We start from the raw sequence: 13,326 nt of genomic DNA on the forward strand, positions 1-13,326 counted from the left end.
GTTTATACTGCAGGTTATTAGTTATCATTTTTATACACATCAGTGTATATATGTCAATCCCAATCACCCAATTCAGCACACCACCATCCCCACCCCACCGCGGTTTTCCCCCCTTGGTGTCCATACCTTTGTTCTCTACATCTGTGTCTCAACTTCTACCCTGAAAACCAGTTCATCTGTACCATTTTTCTAGGTTCCACATGTATGCGTTAATATATGATATTTGTTTTTCTCTTTCTGACTTACTTCACTCTTATGACAGTCTGTAGATCCATCCATGTCTCAACAAATGACTCAATTTTGTTCCTTTTTATGGCTGAGTAATATTCCATTGTGTATATGTACCACAACTTCATTATCCATTCATCTGTCGATGGGCATTTAGGTTGCTTCCATGACCTGGCTATTGTAAATAGTGCTGTAATGAACATTGGGGTGCATGTGTCTTTTGGAATTATGGTTTTCTCTGGGTATATGCCCAGTAGTGGGATTGCTGGATCATATGGTAATTCTATTTTTAGTTTTCTAGAAATGTCCATACTGTTCTCCGTAGTGGTTGTATCAATTTACATTCCAACCAACAGTGCAAGAGGGTTCCCTTTTCTCCACACCCTCTCCAGCATTTGTTGTTTGTAGATTTTCTGATGATGCCCATTCTAACTGGTGTGAGGTGATACCTCATTGTAGTTTTGATTTGCATTTCTCTAGTAATTAGTGATGTTGAACAGCTTTTCATGTGCTTCTTGGCCATCTGTATGTCTTCTTTGGAGAAATGTCTATGTAGGTCTTCTGCCCATTTTTGGATTGGGTTGTTTGTTTCTTTAATATTGAGCTGCATGAGCTGCTTGTAAATTTTGGAGATTAATCCTTGGTTACTTGCTTCAGTTGCAAATATTTTCTCCCATTCTGAGGGTTGTCTTTTCGTCTTGTTTATGGTTTCCTTTGCTGTGCAAAAGCTTTTAAGTTTCATTCGGTCCCATTTATTTATTTTTGTTTTTATTTCCATTTCCCTAGGAGGTGGGTAAAAAGGATCTTGCTGTGATTTATGTCATAAAGTGTTCTGCCTATGTTTTCCTTTAAGAGTTTGATAGTGTCTGGCCTTACATTTAGGTCTATAATCCATTTTGAGTTTATCTCTGTGTATAGCGTCAGGAAGTGTTCTAATTTCATTCTTTTACATGTAGCTGTCCAGTTTTCCAAGCACTACTTACTGAAGAGGCTGTCTTTTCTCCAATGTGTATTCTTGCCTCCTTTATCAAAGATAAGGTGACCATAGGTGCGTAGGTTATCTCTGGGCTTTCTATCCTGTTCCATTGATCTATATTTCTGTTCTTGTGCCAGTACCATACTTACTGTCTTGATTACTGGAGCTTTGTAGTATAGTCTGAAGTCAGGGAACCTGATTTCTCCAGCTCCATTTTTCTTTCTCAATATTGCTTTGGATCTTTGGGGTCTTTTGTGTTTCCATACAAATTGTGAAATTTTTTGTTCTAGTTCTGTGAAAAATGCCAGTAGTAGTTTGATAGGGATTGCATTGAATCTGTAGATTGCTTTGGGTAGTATAATCATTTACACCATGTTGATTCTTCGAATTCAAGAACATGGTATATCTCTCCATCTATTTGTATCATATTTAATTTCTTTCATCAGTGTCTTATAATTTTCTGCATACAAGTCTTTTGTCTCCTTAGGTAGGTTTATTCCTAGATATTTTATTCTTTTTGTTGCAATGGTAAATGGGAGCATTTTCTTAATTTCACTTTCAGATTTTTAATCATTAGTGTATAAGAATGTCAGAGATTTCTGTGCATTAATTTTGTATCCTGCTATTTTACCAAATTCATTGATTAGTAGTTTTCTGGTAGCATCTTTAGGATTCTCTTTGTATAGTATCATGTCATCTGCGAACAGTGACAGCTTTACTTTTTCTTTTTCAATTTGGATTCCTTTTATCTCCTTTGCTTCTCTGATTGCTGCTGCTAAAACTTCCAAAACTATGTTGAGTAATAGTGGTGAGAGTGGGCAACCTTGTCTTGTTCCTGATCTTAGTGGAAATGCTTTCAGTTTTTCACCATTGAGGATGATGTTTGCTGTGGGCTTGTCATATATGGCCTTTATTATGTTGAGGAAAGTTCCCTCTATGCCTACTTTCTGCAGGGTTTTTATCATAAATGGGTGTTGAATTTTTTCAAAAGCTTTCCCTGTATCTATTGAGATGATCATATGGTTTTTCTCTTTCAATTTGTTAATATGGTGTATCACATTGATTGATTTGCGTATATTGAAGAATCATTGCATTCCTGGGATAAACCCCACTTCATCATGGTGTATGATCCTTTTAATGTGCTGTTGGATTCTGTTTGCTAGTATTTTGTTGAGGATTTTTGCATTTATGTTCATCAGTGATATTGGCCTGTAGTTTTCTTTCTTTATGACATCTTACTGGTTTTGGTATCAGGGTGATGGTGGCCTCATAGAATGAGTTTGGGAGCATTCCTCACTGTGCTATATTTTGGAAGAGTTTGAGAAGGATAGGTGTTAGTTGTTCTGTAAATGTTTGATACAAGTCGCCTGTGAAGCCATCTGGTCCTGGGCTTTTGTATGTTGGAAGATTTTTAATCACAGTTTCAATTTCAGTGTTTGTGATTGGTCTGTTCATATTTTCTGTTTCTTCCTGGTTCACTCTCGGAAGGTTGTGCATTTCTAAGAATTTGTCCATTTCTTCCAGGTTGGCCATTTGATTGGCATATAGTTGCTTGTAGTAATTTCTCATGATCGTTTGTATTTCTCTAGTGTCAGTTGTTACTTCTCCTTTTTCATTTCTAATTCTGTTGATTTGAGTCTTGTTCCTTTTTTCCTTGATGAGTCTGGCTAATGGTTTATCAAGTTTGTTTATGTTCTCAAAGGAGTAGCTTTTAGTTTTATTAATCTTTGCTACCGTTTCCTTCATTTCATTCTCATTTATTTCTGATCTGATCTTTATGATTTCTTTCTTTCTGCTAACTTTGGGATTTTTTGTTCTTCGTTCTCTAATTGCTTAAGTGTAAGTTTAGGTTGTTTATTTGAGATGTTTCCTGTTTCATAAGGTAGGATTGTATTGCTATGAACTTCCCTCTTAGAGCTGCTTTTGCTGCATCCCATAAGTTTTTGGTCCTTGTGTTTTCTTTGTCATTTGTTTATAGGTATTTTTTGATTTCCTCTTTGAATTCTTCAGTGATCACTTGGTTATTAAGTAGTGTATTGTTTATCCTCGATGTGTTTGTATTTTTTACAGTTTTTTTCCTGTAATTGATATCTTGCCTCATAGCATTGTGGTTGGAAAAGATACTTCATACAATTTCAAGTTTCTTAAATTTATCAAGGCTTGATTTTTGACCTAAGATATGATCTATCCTGGAGAATGTTCCATGAGCACTTGAGAAAAATGTGTTTTCTGTTGTTTCCGGATGGAATGTTCTGTAAATATCAATTAAGTCCATCTTGTTTAATGTATCATTTAAAGCTTGTGTTTCCTTATTTATTTTCATTTTGGATGATCTGTCCAGTGGTGAAAGTGGGGTGTTAAATCCCCTACTTTGATTGTGTTACTGTCGATTTCCCCTTTTATGGCTGTTAGTATTTGCCTTATGTATTGAGGTGCTCCTATGTTGGGTGCAGAAATATTTACAATTGTTATATCTTCTTCTTGGATTGAACCCTTGATCATTCTGTAGTGTCCTTCTTTGTCTCTTGTAATAATCTTTGTTTTAAAGTCTATTTTGTCTGATATGAGAATTGCTACTCCAGCTTTCTTTTGATTTCCATTTACATGGAATATCTTTTTCCAGCCCCTCATTTTCAGTCTGTAGGTGTCCCTAGGTCTGAAGTGGGTCTCTTGTAGACAGCATATATACGGGTCTTGTTTTTGTATCCATTCAGCCAGTCTATGTCTTTTGGTTGGAGCATTTAATCCATTTACATTTAAGGTAATTATTGATATGTATGTTCCTATTTCCATTTTCTTAATTGTTTTGGGTTTGTTATTGTCGGTCTTTTTCTTGTGTTTCCTGCCTAGAGAAGTTCCTTTAGCATTTGTTGTAAAGCTGGTTTGGTAGTGCTGAATTCTCCTGGCTTTTGCTTGTCTGTAAAGGTTTTAATTTCTCTGTCAAATCTGAATGAGATCCTTGCTGGGTAGAGTAATCTTGATTGTAGGTTTTTCTCCTTCATCACTTTAAATATGTCCTGCCACTCCCTTCTGGCTTGTAGGGTTTCTGCTGAGAGATCAGCTGTTAACCTTATGGGGATTCCCTTGTGTGTTATTTGTTGTTTTTCCCTTGCTGCTTTTAATATTTTTTCTTTATATTTAATTTTTGATAGTTTGATTAAATTGTGTCTTGGTGTGTTTCTCCTTGGATTTATCCTGTATGGGATTCTCTGTGCTTCCTGGACTTGATTAACTATTTCTTTTCCCATATCAGGGAAGTTTTCAACTATAATCTCTTCAAATATTTTCTCAGTCCATTTCTTTTTCTCTTCTTCTTCTGGGACCCCTATAATTCGAATGTTGGTGCGTTTAATGTTGTCCCGGCGGTCTCTGAGACTGTCCTCAATTGTTTTCATTCTTTTTTCTTTATTCTGCTCTGCAGTAGTTATTTCCACTCTTTTATCTTCCAAGTCACTTTTCTGTTCTTATGCCTTAGTTATTCTGCTATTGATCCCTTCTAGAGAATTTTTAATTTCATTTATTGTGTTGTTCATCACTGTTTCTTTGCTATTTAGTTCTTCTAGTTCCTTGTTAAACGTTTCTTGTATTTTTTCTATTCTATTTCCAAGATTTTGGATCATCTTTACTATCATTATTCTGAATTCTTTTACAGGTAGACTGCCTATTTCCTCTTCATTTGTTAGGTCTGGTGGGTTTTTTTCTTGCTCCTTCATCTGCTGTGTTTTCTTCTGTCTTCTTATTTTGCTTTTCTTCCTGTGTTTGGGGTCTCCTTTTCACCAGCTTCAGGTTCATGGTTCCCGTTGTTTTTGGTGTGTGTCCCCAGTGGCTAAGGTTGGTTCAGTGGGTTGTGTAGGCTTCCTGGTGGAAGGGACTGGTGCCTGTGTTCTACTGGAGGAAGCTGGATCTTGTCTTTCTGGTGGGCAGGTCCACATCTGGTGGTGTGTTTTGGGGTGTCTGTGGCCTTGTTATGTTTTTATGCAGCCTCTCTGCTAATGGATGAGGTTGTGTTTCTGTCTTGCTAGTTGTTTGGCATAGGGTGTTCAGCACGGGAACTTGCTGGTCATTGAATGGAGCTGGCTTGGTGTTGAGATGGAGGTCTCTGGGAGATTTTCTCCGTTTGATATTACGTGGAGCTGGGAGGTCTCTTGTGGACCAGTGTCCTGAACTTGGCCCTCACACCTCAGAGGCACAGCCCTGACACCTGACTGGAGCACCAAGAGTCTGTCATCCACACAGCTCAGAATAAAAGGGAGGAAAAAAAAAGAAAGAAGAAGATAAAATAAAGTACAATAAAATATAATAAAGTCATTAAAATAAAAAAAATAATTAGTAAAAAAAAAGCATTTTTAAGTAATTAAAAAAGGGAAGACAGGCTATACAGACACAGATCACACACAGAAGCAAACAGATACACACTCACAAGAAGAGAAAAAGGGAAAAATTTATATATATCGTTGCTCCCAAAGTCCACTTCCTCAATTTTGGATGTTTCGTTGTCTATTCAGGTTTTCTACACATGCAGGGTACATCAGGTTGATTGTGGAGATTTAATCCGCTGTTCCTGAGGCTGCTGAGAGAAATTTCCGTTTCTCTTCTTTGTTCATACAGCTCCCAGGGGTTCAGCTTTGGATTTGGCCCCGCCTCTGCGTGTAGGTTGCCTGAGGGTGTCTGTTCTTCGCTCAGACAGGACCAGGTTAAAGGAGCAGCTGATTCTGGGGCTCTGGCTCATTCAGGCCGGGGGGACGGAGGGGTACGGTGTGCGGGGCGAGCCTGTGGCGGCAGAAGCTGGCATGACGTTGCACCAGCCTGAGGTGCATCGTGTGTTCTCCCAGGGAAGTTGTCCCTGGATCACTGGACCCTGGCAGTGGCGGGTTGCACAGGCTCCCGGGAGGAGAGGTGGGGATAGTGACCTGTGCGTGCACACAGGCTTCTTGGTGGCTGCAGCAGCAGCCTTCTCGTCTCATGCCCATCTCTGGGATCTGCGCTGATAGCAGCAGCTCGTGCCCGTCTCTGGAGCTCCTTTAAGAGGCGCTCTTAATACCCTGTCCTTGTGCACTAGGAAACAAAGAGGCAAGAAAAAGTCTCTTGCCTCTTCAGCAGCTCCAGACTTTTTCCTGGACTCCCTCCCGGCTAGCTGTGGCCTGGTAGATCCCTTCAGGCTGTGTTCACGCAGCCAGCCCCAGTCCTCTCCCTGGGATCCGACCTCCAACCTCCGAAGCCCGAGCCTCATCTCCCAGCCCGAGCCCGCCCCGGCAGGTGAGCAGACAAGCCTCTTGGGCTGGTGAGTGCTGTTTGGCACCGATCCTCTGTGGGGGAATCTCTCGACTTTGCCCTCTGCAGCCCTGTTGCTGCACTCTCTTCCGTGGCTCCGAAGCTTCCGCCCTCTGCCACCCGCAGTCTCTGCCCGCGAAGGGGCTTCCTAGTATGTGGAAACCTTTCCTCCTTCACGGCTCCCTCCCACTGGTGCAGGTCCCGTCCCTATTCTTTTGTCTCTGTTTTTTCTTTTTTCTTTTGCCCTACCTAGGTACATGGGGAGTTTCTTGCCTTTTGGGAGGTCTGAGGTCTTCTGCCAGCGTTCAGTAGGTGTTCTGTAGGAGTTGTTCCACATATAGATGTAGTTCTGATGTATTTGTGGGTAGGAAGGTGATCTCCATGTCTTACTCTTCTGCCATCTTGAAGCTCCTCCCCACAAACTTTTGAATGTAAAGTTTATTGTTTTTTACTGTCCTAGTTTTATGTGTTTTCTATAATACAAATGTTTGTTTCATATTTAAATATGTATATTTATAAATATGTGTTTATAATTTTTATGTAAATGTATATTTATACTTCCATCTTTTGCTTGTATAAACCATTTATTCATCACGTATTTATTAAATACCACATCTATAGAGCAGTGCAGTAAGTGTTGTGAGGTGCACTCAAGACAAGATGTTAGGGTCTTCCCTCAAGGAGAATAAAGTCTAGCTGAAGATAAAGTATATATGGGACAGCCAAAAGGCTATTAACAAGGAACTGATAAATAAATGCAAGGTAAACTGCATGTGTGTACTATGGGGCATGGAGTAACAGAATGATGAGTGTGGTTGGGTTAAGGAAGACTTCCTGGAAGTGAAATTTAAACTTTTTCTTAAAATGTGTCAATTGGTGAAGTATGTGATTATGTTTGGGGATGAGGGAATTGTGATATTACAGGAAGTGGGAAGAATAGCCCAGAAGAAGCAATTAACATGGGCCAAATCATGGAGATTTGAGTTGATAAATTAGGAGTTAGAGATGCCATTTCAGAAAGTAGGAGAAATGAGACAAAGAAGATAGTTGATAAAGAAGGTGATTTGGTTTAGAGACTGGAAGAGGAAGATTTTGTGGAGTAGGGTTGAGATTCAATATGAGAAAGAACTGCTGTTAGTTCTTGAGCAATCAGTTAGCAGATGTTTACTTCCCACAGCCTGTCATGTACAAGGCATTTTTAGTGTTGAGCAGTAGGGCAACTCAGTGAAAACATAGGTTCTGTGGAGGATAAAACATCATGGAGAGATACATGATGCAGGCACAGCGAACGGGAGCCTGTTGTGTCAATCAAGGCAATAATGGACTGAGAATGTTCACTCTAGTAGTAACTTTGGAAGTGGCGCTTCCAGGAAAGTAATAGACACTAACAATAAAACAAAGTACAGCAGGAAAGAATTCAGAAAGATACCACATTGTGATAAGCCAACTTACACTTTCACAGCAGTTTTTTTCTATCTCTGTCACACTACAGTAATAATCTTTGAATAATAATCTTTGCTCAACAGTAATTACCACTGTTGAGCATTTACTGTGTGCCAGGCACTGTGTCAGGTTCTTTGCATGTGATACTTCATTTAATCTCCAAAACAACCTTGTGAGGTAGGTGGTATTATCCCTATGTTATAGATGGATAATTTAGGTCAGAGAGGATAAACAACTTGTCTACATTCACAGAATTATCTAGTCCTAGGGTGAGGCTTTGAACCTCGATCTTTTTATTCTGAGGGATGTACTTGTAAGCACTGTGTTGATTTGTTTCTAAAATGCAGTTCCCCTGTCTGCCTTAAATTCTCAAAAATATACATGTGATTAACATACACACTACTATATATAAAATAGGTAATCAACAAGGACCTACTGTATAGCACAGGGAACTCAATATTCTGTAATAACCTATATGGGAAAAAAATCTGAAAAAGAATGGATATATGTATATATATAACTGAATCACTTTGCTGTATACCTGAAACTAATGCAATATTGTAAATCAACTATACCCCAATATAAAATAAAAATTAAATAAAAAAATAAGAATCTGCTTTTCACCAAAAAAAAAAAATACACACACACACACATGGCATGGCCTGCTAAACCCTGAAATCTTTATGTATATTTTTCAGATCTTAAGTATGTTTCATATCGTATTGAAACCTTAACAGATGAATGTTTAATGTGTGTGTCTCACATAAAGCAATGCATCCAAGATAAATGAGGTAAAGAAATAAAAATTGCCATTGAAAGTTAAAATAATAAAAAAAGGTAGCCAAGTATAATTATCAAAAGCCTGGTGTGGATTATTATTATAATTTCTCATTAGTCAGGATTTGCATGAAGATGTCGAAGAAGCTGGTGCACTGCAGAAAAATCACGCTTCTGTGACATCTGCAAACTCCACAGAAGCTGCAGATTCTGCCTGCCTGCCTACAGAAGATCAGTCATTAAGTACTGCAAGCTGTGAAATACCCACAGAACACACTCCAAGCAGTGATCCAGAGGGTGCCCTAGAAGTAAATGATTTTGAAGCGACAGGGGAGAAAGAAAACCATTGTGATGATAAATCTTCTATGCCCTCAACTTCAGAAAAGGAAACAAGTGAAAATGTGCCTATGGCCGAAGAAACTGCAGAGCAACCAAAGAAAAATAGGATTACTTACTCGCAAATTATTAAAGAAGGCAGGAGATTTAATATTGATTTGGTGTCAAAGGTAAGTACCAGTTTTACCCATCTTTTCATAGAACAATACTAAATTTTAATTGATTGAAAATAGCATCCGGGTCCATAAACCCACTTTTAATAATTTTATTCTCTGAAATGTAGAACATTTACTTTATAAAGAGATAGTATCTGAAGTTTATAGCTCCATTAAAATATTCTTTAAACATAGTTAAAAACACATGAAGAATGCTCAGTACTATATCAAGGATACTTCTGTATTGGAACACGTTTTCCACCCTAATATTCTCCTCCTACTGCATGGGCACTATGAATTCTACCAAGAAAAAAGTCTAATGAACCTAATTACAGATCCATGTTATTTATAGTCAGTCTATTAAATGAACTTTTGTTTAGCCCTTATTTATATAGTAACTATTTTAACATCTATATGATGATGAACATTTTGAAAAAAACAATGCATTTTTGAAAATTATCGGTTCAGGTGTGAGGACTTTGGAGGATAATTTAATAGTAGTGGGGGCAGGGAGATTGGTAAGAATGCTATTTACTTCAGTTATTTTTCTATCCTTACCTCTAATGTTAGGTCAGTATGACTTCAGAAGAGGTTCCTGAGTCTTAGGAGGATATAGTGTTGTACTGGGTTTATGGGAAGCAAGGCTAATTTAGTGCAAAAGCATAGAAAACCAGTAACATAAAAGGTAATGGCCTTAAAGGGTTACAGTATAGGGCTGGGTGAAAGTAGAAGGAAACAGACCAAATACCGTAAGTTGAGGGCAAACGAGAAATTGAAAAGAAGTAGGAGAGGGTGGTGAATAACATCAGACTTGCCTCAAAACTAGGCTTTTCTATTTAATGTGCTCTCCTGAAGTTCCAGGTTATAAAGAGAGGGAGTAATGCTCCTCACATTTTGCTGATCCAATCACACATCCTCATACTGCTGATATCTTTGAACCTGATGCCTGAAAATATGAATATCTTTTTACTACTCATAGTTTCTTTCTGACATAGCTCTCTGTGCCTGATTCTGCCTTGGTCTGAGTTGGCTACTGCCTTGGTCCTACCTAATATTTCTGTACCATCTATTCCACCTACTTTGATCCTGCCATCCTTTGAAATCTAGCATTCTTTCCATGTTACCTTGGCTATTAATTCCTGGGTGGAAGTTAAATCATAGCTTACTAATAGTCTTCCTATTCTCATGAGCAGGAAAGAATTTTAAAAAAACAATAAATAAGACAAAACACTGAAGTAGTCAAGTAACAAATAGGTTTTGTTCTGAAATTTTCATTTTGAATTAGTTACTTGGAATTTGAAATGCTTAACTGAAAGAAACGGTGAATGGTGGTTAAGAATCAAGACTACTTCATAAAAGTCTCTAACTTTGATGTTAGCTGAAATATAGTATAAATCTTGCAAAGGGAAATGGTAAAAGAAGTGCTGTTAGAATTTTTGGAATTATTGTAGGAAATGATTCAGTTGTATAAGAAAATGCATGCTGGTTGTGGTGCAGGGGGAGATAGTTTAATTAGATGCTGAGATATTTGAGGAGACTCTGGAGGAGATTTCTGGGTATTTTCACAAGTTTGAACAGTTAATAATAGTGGTTCTCTTAGGGTAAATTAAAAACAAACACGTTAAGGCAGTTGTATTTTGTCCTGCATAGGTTTCATGGGTTCACATGTTTAAAAAATAACTAATAATGATTTACTGTACTCATCCTACAAAAGCAGGGATAGCTAAAGAATGTATAACCATAGCAATACAAGAGGTTTATTATCATTTTTAAAAAGTGAGTCATTTAATGAACATTTATTGAGTACTTACTGTGTGGAAAGCAGTATATTCCATGACATTGGGTCAAGCAGTTACTCCTAGGAAATTCCATCTGTTGTAATAATTGCAGTTATTGCATCTGAGTGTAGGGTGATTGACAAATATCTGTCTGAAGCCCTACCTCTTTCCTAAAGTCCAATTTGATATCGCCAAACTATTTGACATTTCTACATGCATTCCATTTCAGAGTCATCATGATAAAACTGACAAGTATTGTGGTGCTTTACAGTTTACAAAACTCATCCCTATATACAGCCTTTTAAAAAGAAATCTTATAGCTCAGGGTAGGTTAGTTAAATAAAATATAGTACTTTACTGCTTATGCTTATAGAGAAGATGATCAAAGATGAAGTTCTTACAAATAAAACTCATTTCAAAGAAAGTCCATACCCTTAATAATTATGAAACCAACATGCCAAGTGAAGCAAGAGTTGTTAATTATTTAATTTAGTTGCCATTATTATAATCAAATTGAAGTATTCTTTAGCCTCTCACTGTGAAATTGCTATGGTAGGTCACTTACATAATGATGGAAAAGAAGCTTAGGTTTAAATATGGTACATAATCATTTCTAAGCTTCAGACAAAAGGTTATGTAGTTTTTATTGAAATGTGTTTTCACTCTTCAGTGGTATCTTAAATGCTTTATTTTTAAAGCTGGAATTAAATCTTAAGGTTTATTAGATCTTAAAATACATTCTGTGTTTGATATATTAATATTTGTGAAATTATTATGATACTGAGGGATCACTGAATCTTGAGTATTTGTGTTTTTAAACAAATAAGGTATTTGAAGTAACTTTTATTATAATTATAGAATTAAGACTTGGCAATATATTCTTAAAAGCATGAGCTATATCAGTTGTGTAGTTTATTAGGCTGAAGGTAATGAAGTAACATGCCATATTTAGTCAGGATAATTGATTTTTAAAAAAGCAGTGTCAATTTTGTTTCTTATGCACAATGTTAGACTGATATAATAGTTTTAAAAAATTTACCTAACTGATACTGATTTACAGAACGACTGTACTGAACCTCTTGCGTACTCAAACTAATGGTTTTTTGTTTTATTTTGGTTTGGGTTTTTTTGGCTGGTTATGCTCTGTATAGGTTTTTTTTTTTTTAACATCTTTACTGGAATATAATTGCTTTACAATGTTGTGTTAGTTTCTGCTGTATAACAAAGTGAATCAGCTATATGTATACATATATCCCCATATGCCTTCCCTTTTGTGTCTCCCTCCCACCCTCCCTATCCCACCCCTCTAGGTGGTCACAGAGCACAGAGCTGATCTCCCTGTGCTATGTAGCTGCTTCCCACTAGCTATGTTTTACATTTGGTAGTGTATATGTCATTGCTACTCTGTCACTTTGTCCGAGCTTACCCTTTCCCCTCCCTGTGTCCTCAAGTCCATTTTCTATGTCTGCATATTTATTCCTGTCCTGTCCCTAGGTTCATCATAACGATTGTTTTTCTTTTTTTTTTCTTTTTTTTTTTTACATTCCATATATATGTGTGAGCATACGGTATTTATTTTTCTCTCTCTTGACTTAACTTCACTCTGTATGACAGACTCTAGGTCCATCCACCTCACTACAAATAACTCAATTTGTTTCTTTTTATGGCTGAATAATATTCCATTGTATATATGTGCCACATCTTCTTTATCCATTCATCTGTCGATGGACACCTAGGTTGCTTCCATGTCCTAGCTATTGTAAATAGTGCTTCAATGAATATTGTGGTACATGACTCTTTTTGAATTATGATTTTCACAGGGTATATACCCAGTAGTGGGATTGCTGGGTCATATAGTAGTTCTATTTTAAGTTTTTAAGGAACCTCCATAGTGTTCTCCATAGTGGCTGTATCAATTTACATTCCCACCAACAGTGCAGGAGGGTTCCCTTTTCTCCACACCCTCTCCAGCATTTATTATTTGTAGATTTTTTGATGATGGCCATTCGGACCAGTGTGAGATGATAGCTCATTGTAGTTTTGATTTACATTTCTCTAATGGTCAGTGATGTTGAGCATCACTTCATGTGTTTGTTAGCAATCTGTATATCTTCTGTGGAGAATTGTCTGTTTAGATCTTCTGCCCATTTTTGGATTGGGCTGTTTGTTTTTTTTTGATATTGAGCTGCATGAGCTACTTATATACTTTGGGGATTAATCCTTTGTCAGTTGCTTCGTTTGCAAATATTTTCTCCCATTCTGAGGGTTGTCTTTTGGTCTTGTTTATGGTTTCCTTTGCTGTGCAAAAGCTTTTAAGTTTCATTAGGTCCCATTTGTTTATTTTTGTTTTATTTCTGTTTCT

The 13,326-nt window shown here is 37.3% G+C and overlaps 1 protein-coding gene across 2 annotated transcripts in view; it reads left to right on the forward strand.

The window, feature by feature from the left end:
• CHM (CHM Rab escort protein) overlaps positions 1-13,326 on the forward strand; it is a 198,447-nt gene that overhangs the window by 69,221 nt on the left and 115,900 nt on the right. For both annotated transcript variants that reach the window (XM_067724234.1, XM_067724235.1), the window contains exon 5: positions 8,814-9,201. In XM_067724234.1, the coding sequence (XP_067580335.1) occupies positions 8,814-9,201 (388 nt within the window). The remainder of the gene's footprint in view (positions 1-8,813; positions 9,202-13,326) is intronic.

The sequence above is a fragment of the Pseudorca crassidens genome, chromosome X, assembly GCF_039906515.1.
Source record: "Pseudorca crassidens isolate mPseCra1 chromosome X, mPseCra1.hap1, whole genome shotgun sequence".
NCBI lineage: Eukaryota > Metazoa > Chordata > Mammalia > Artiodactyla > Delphinidae > Pseudorca > Pseudorca crassidens.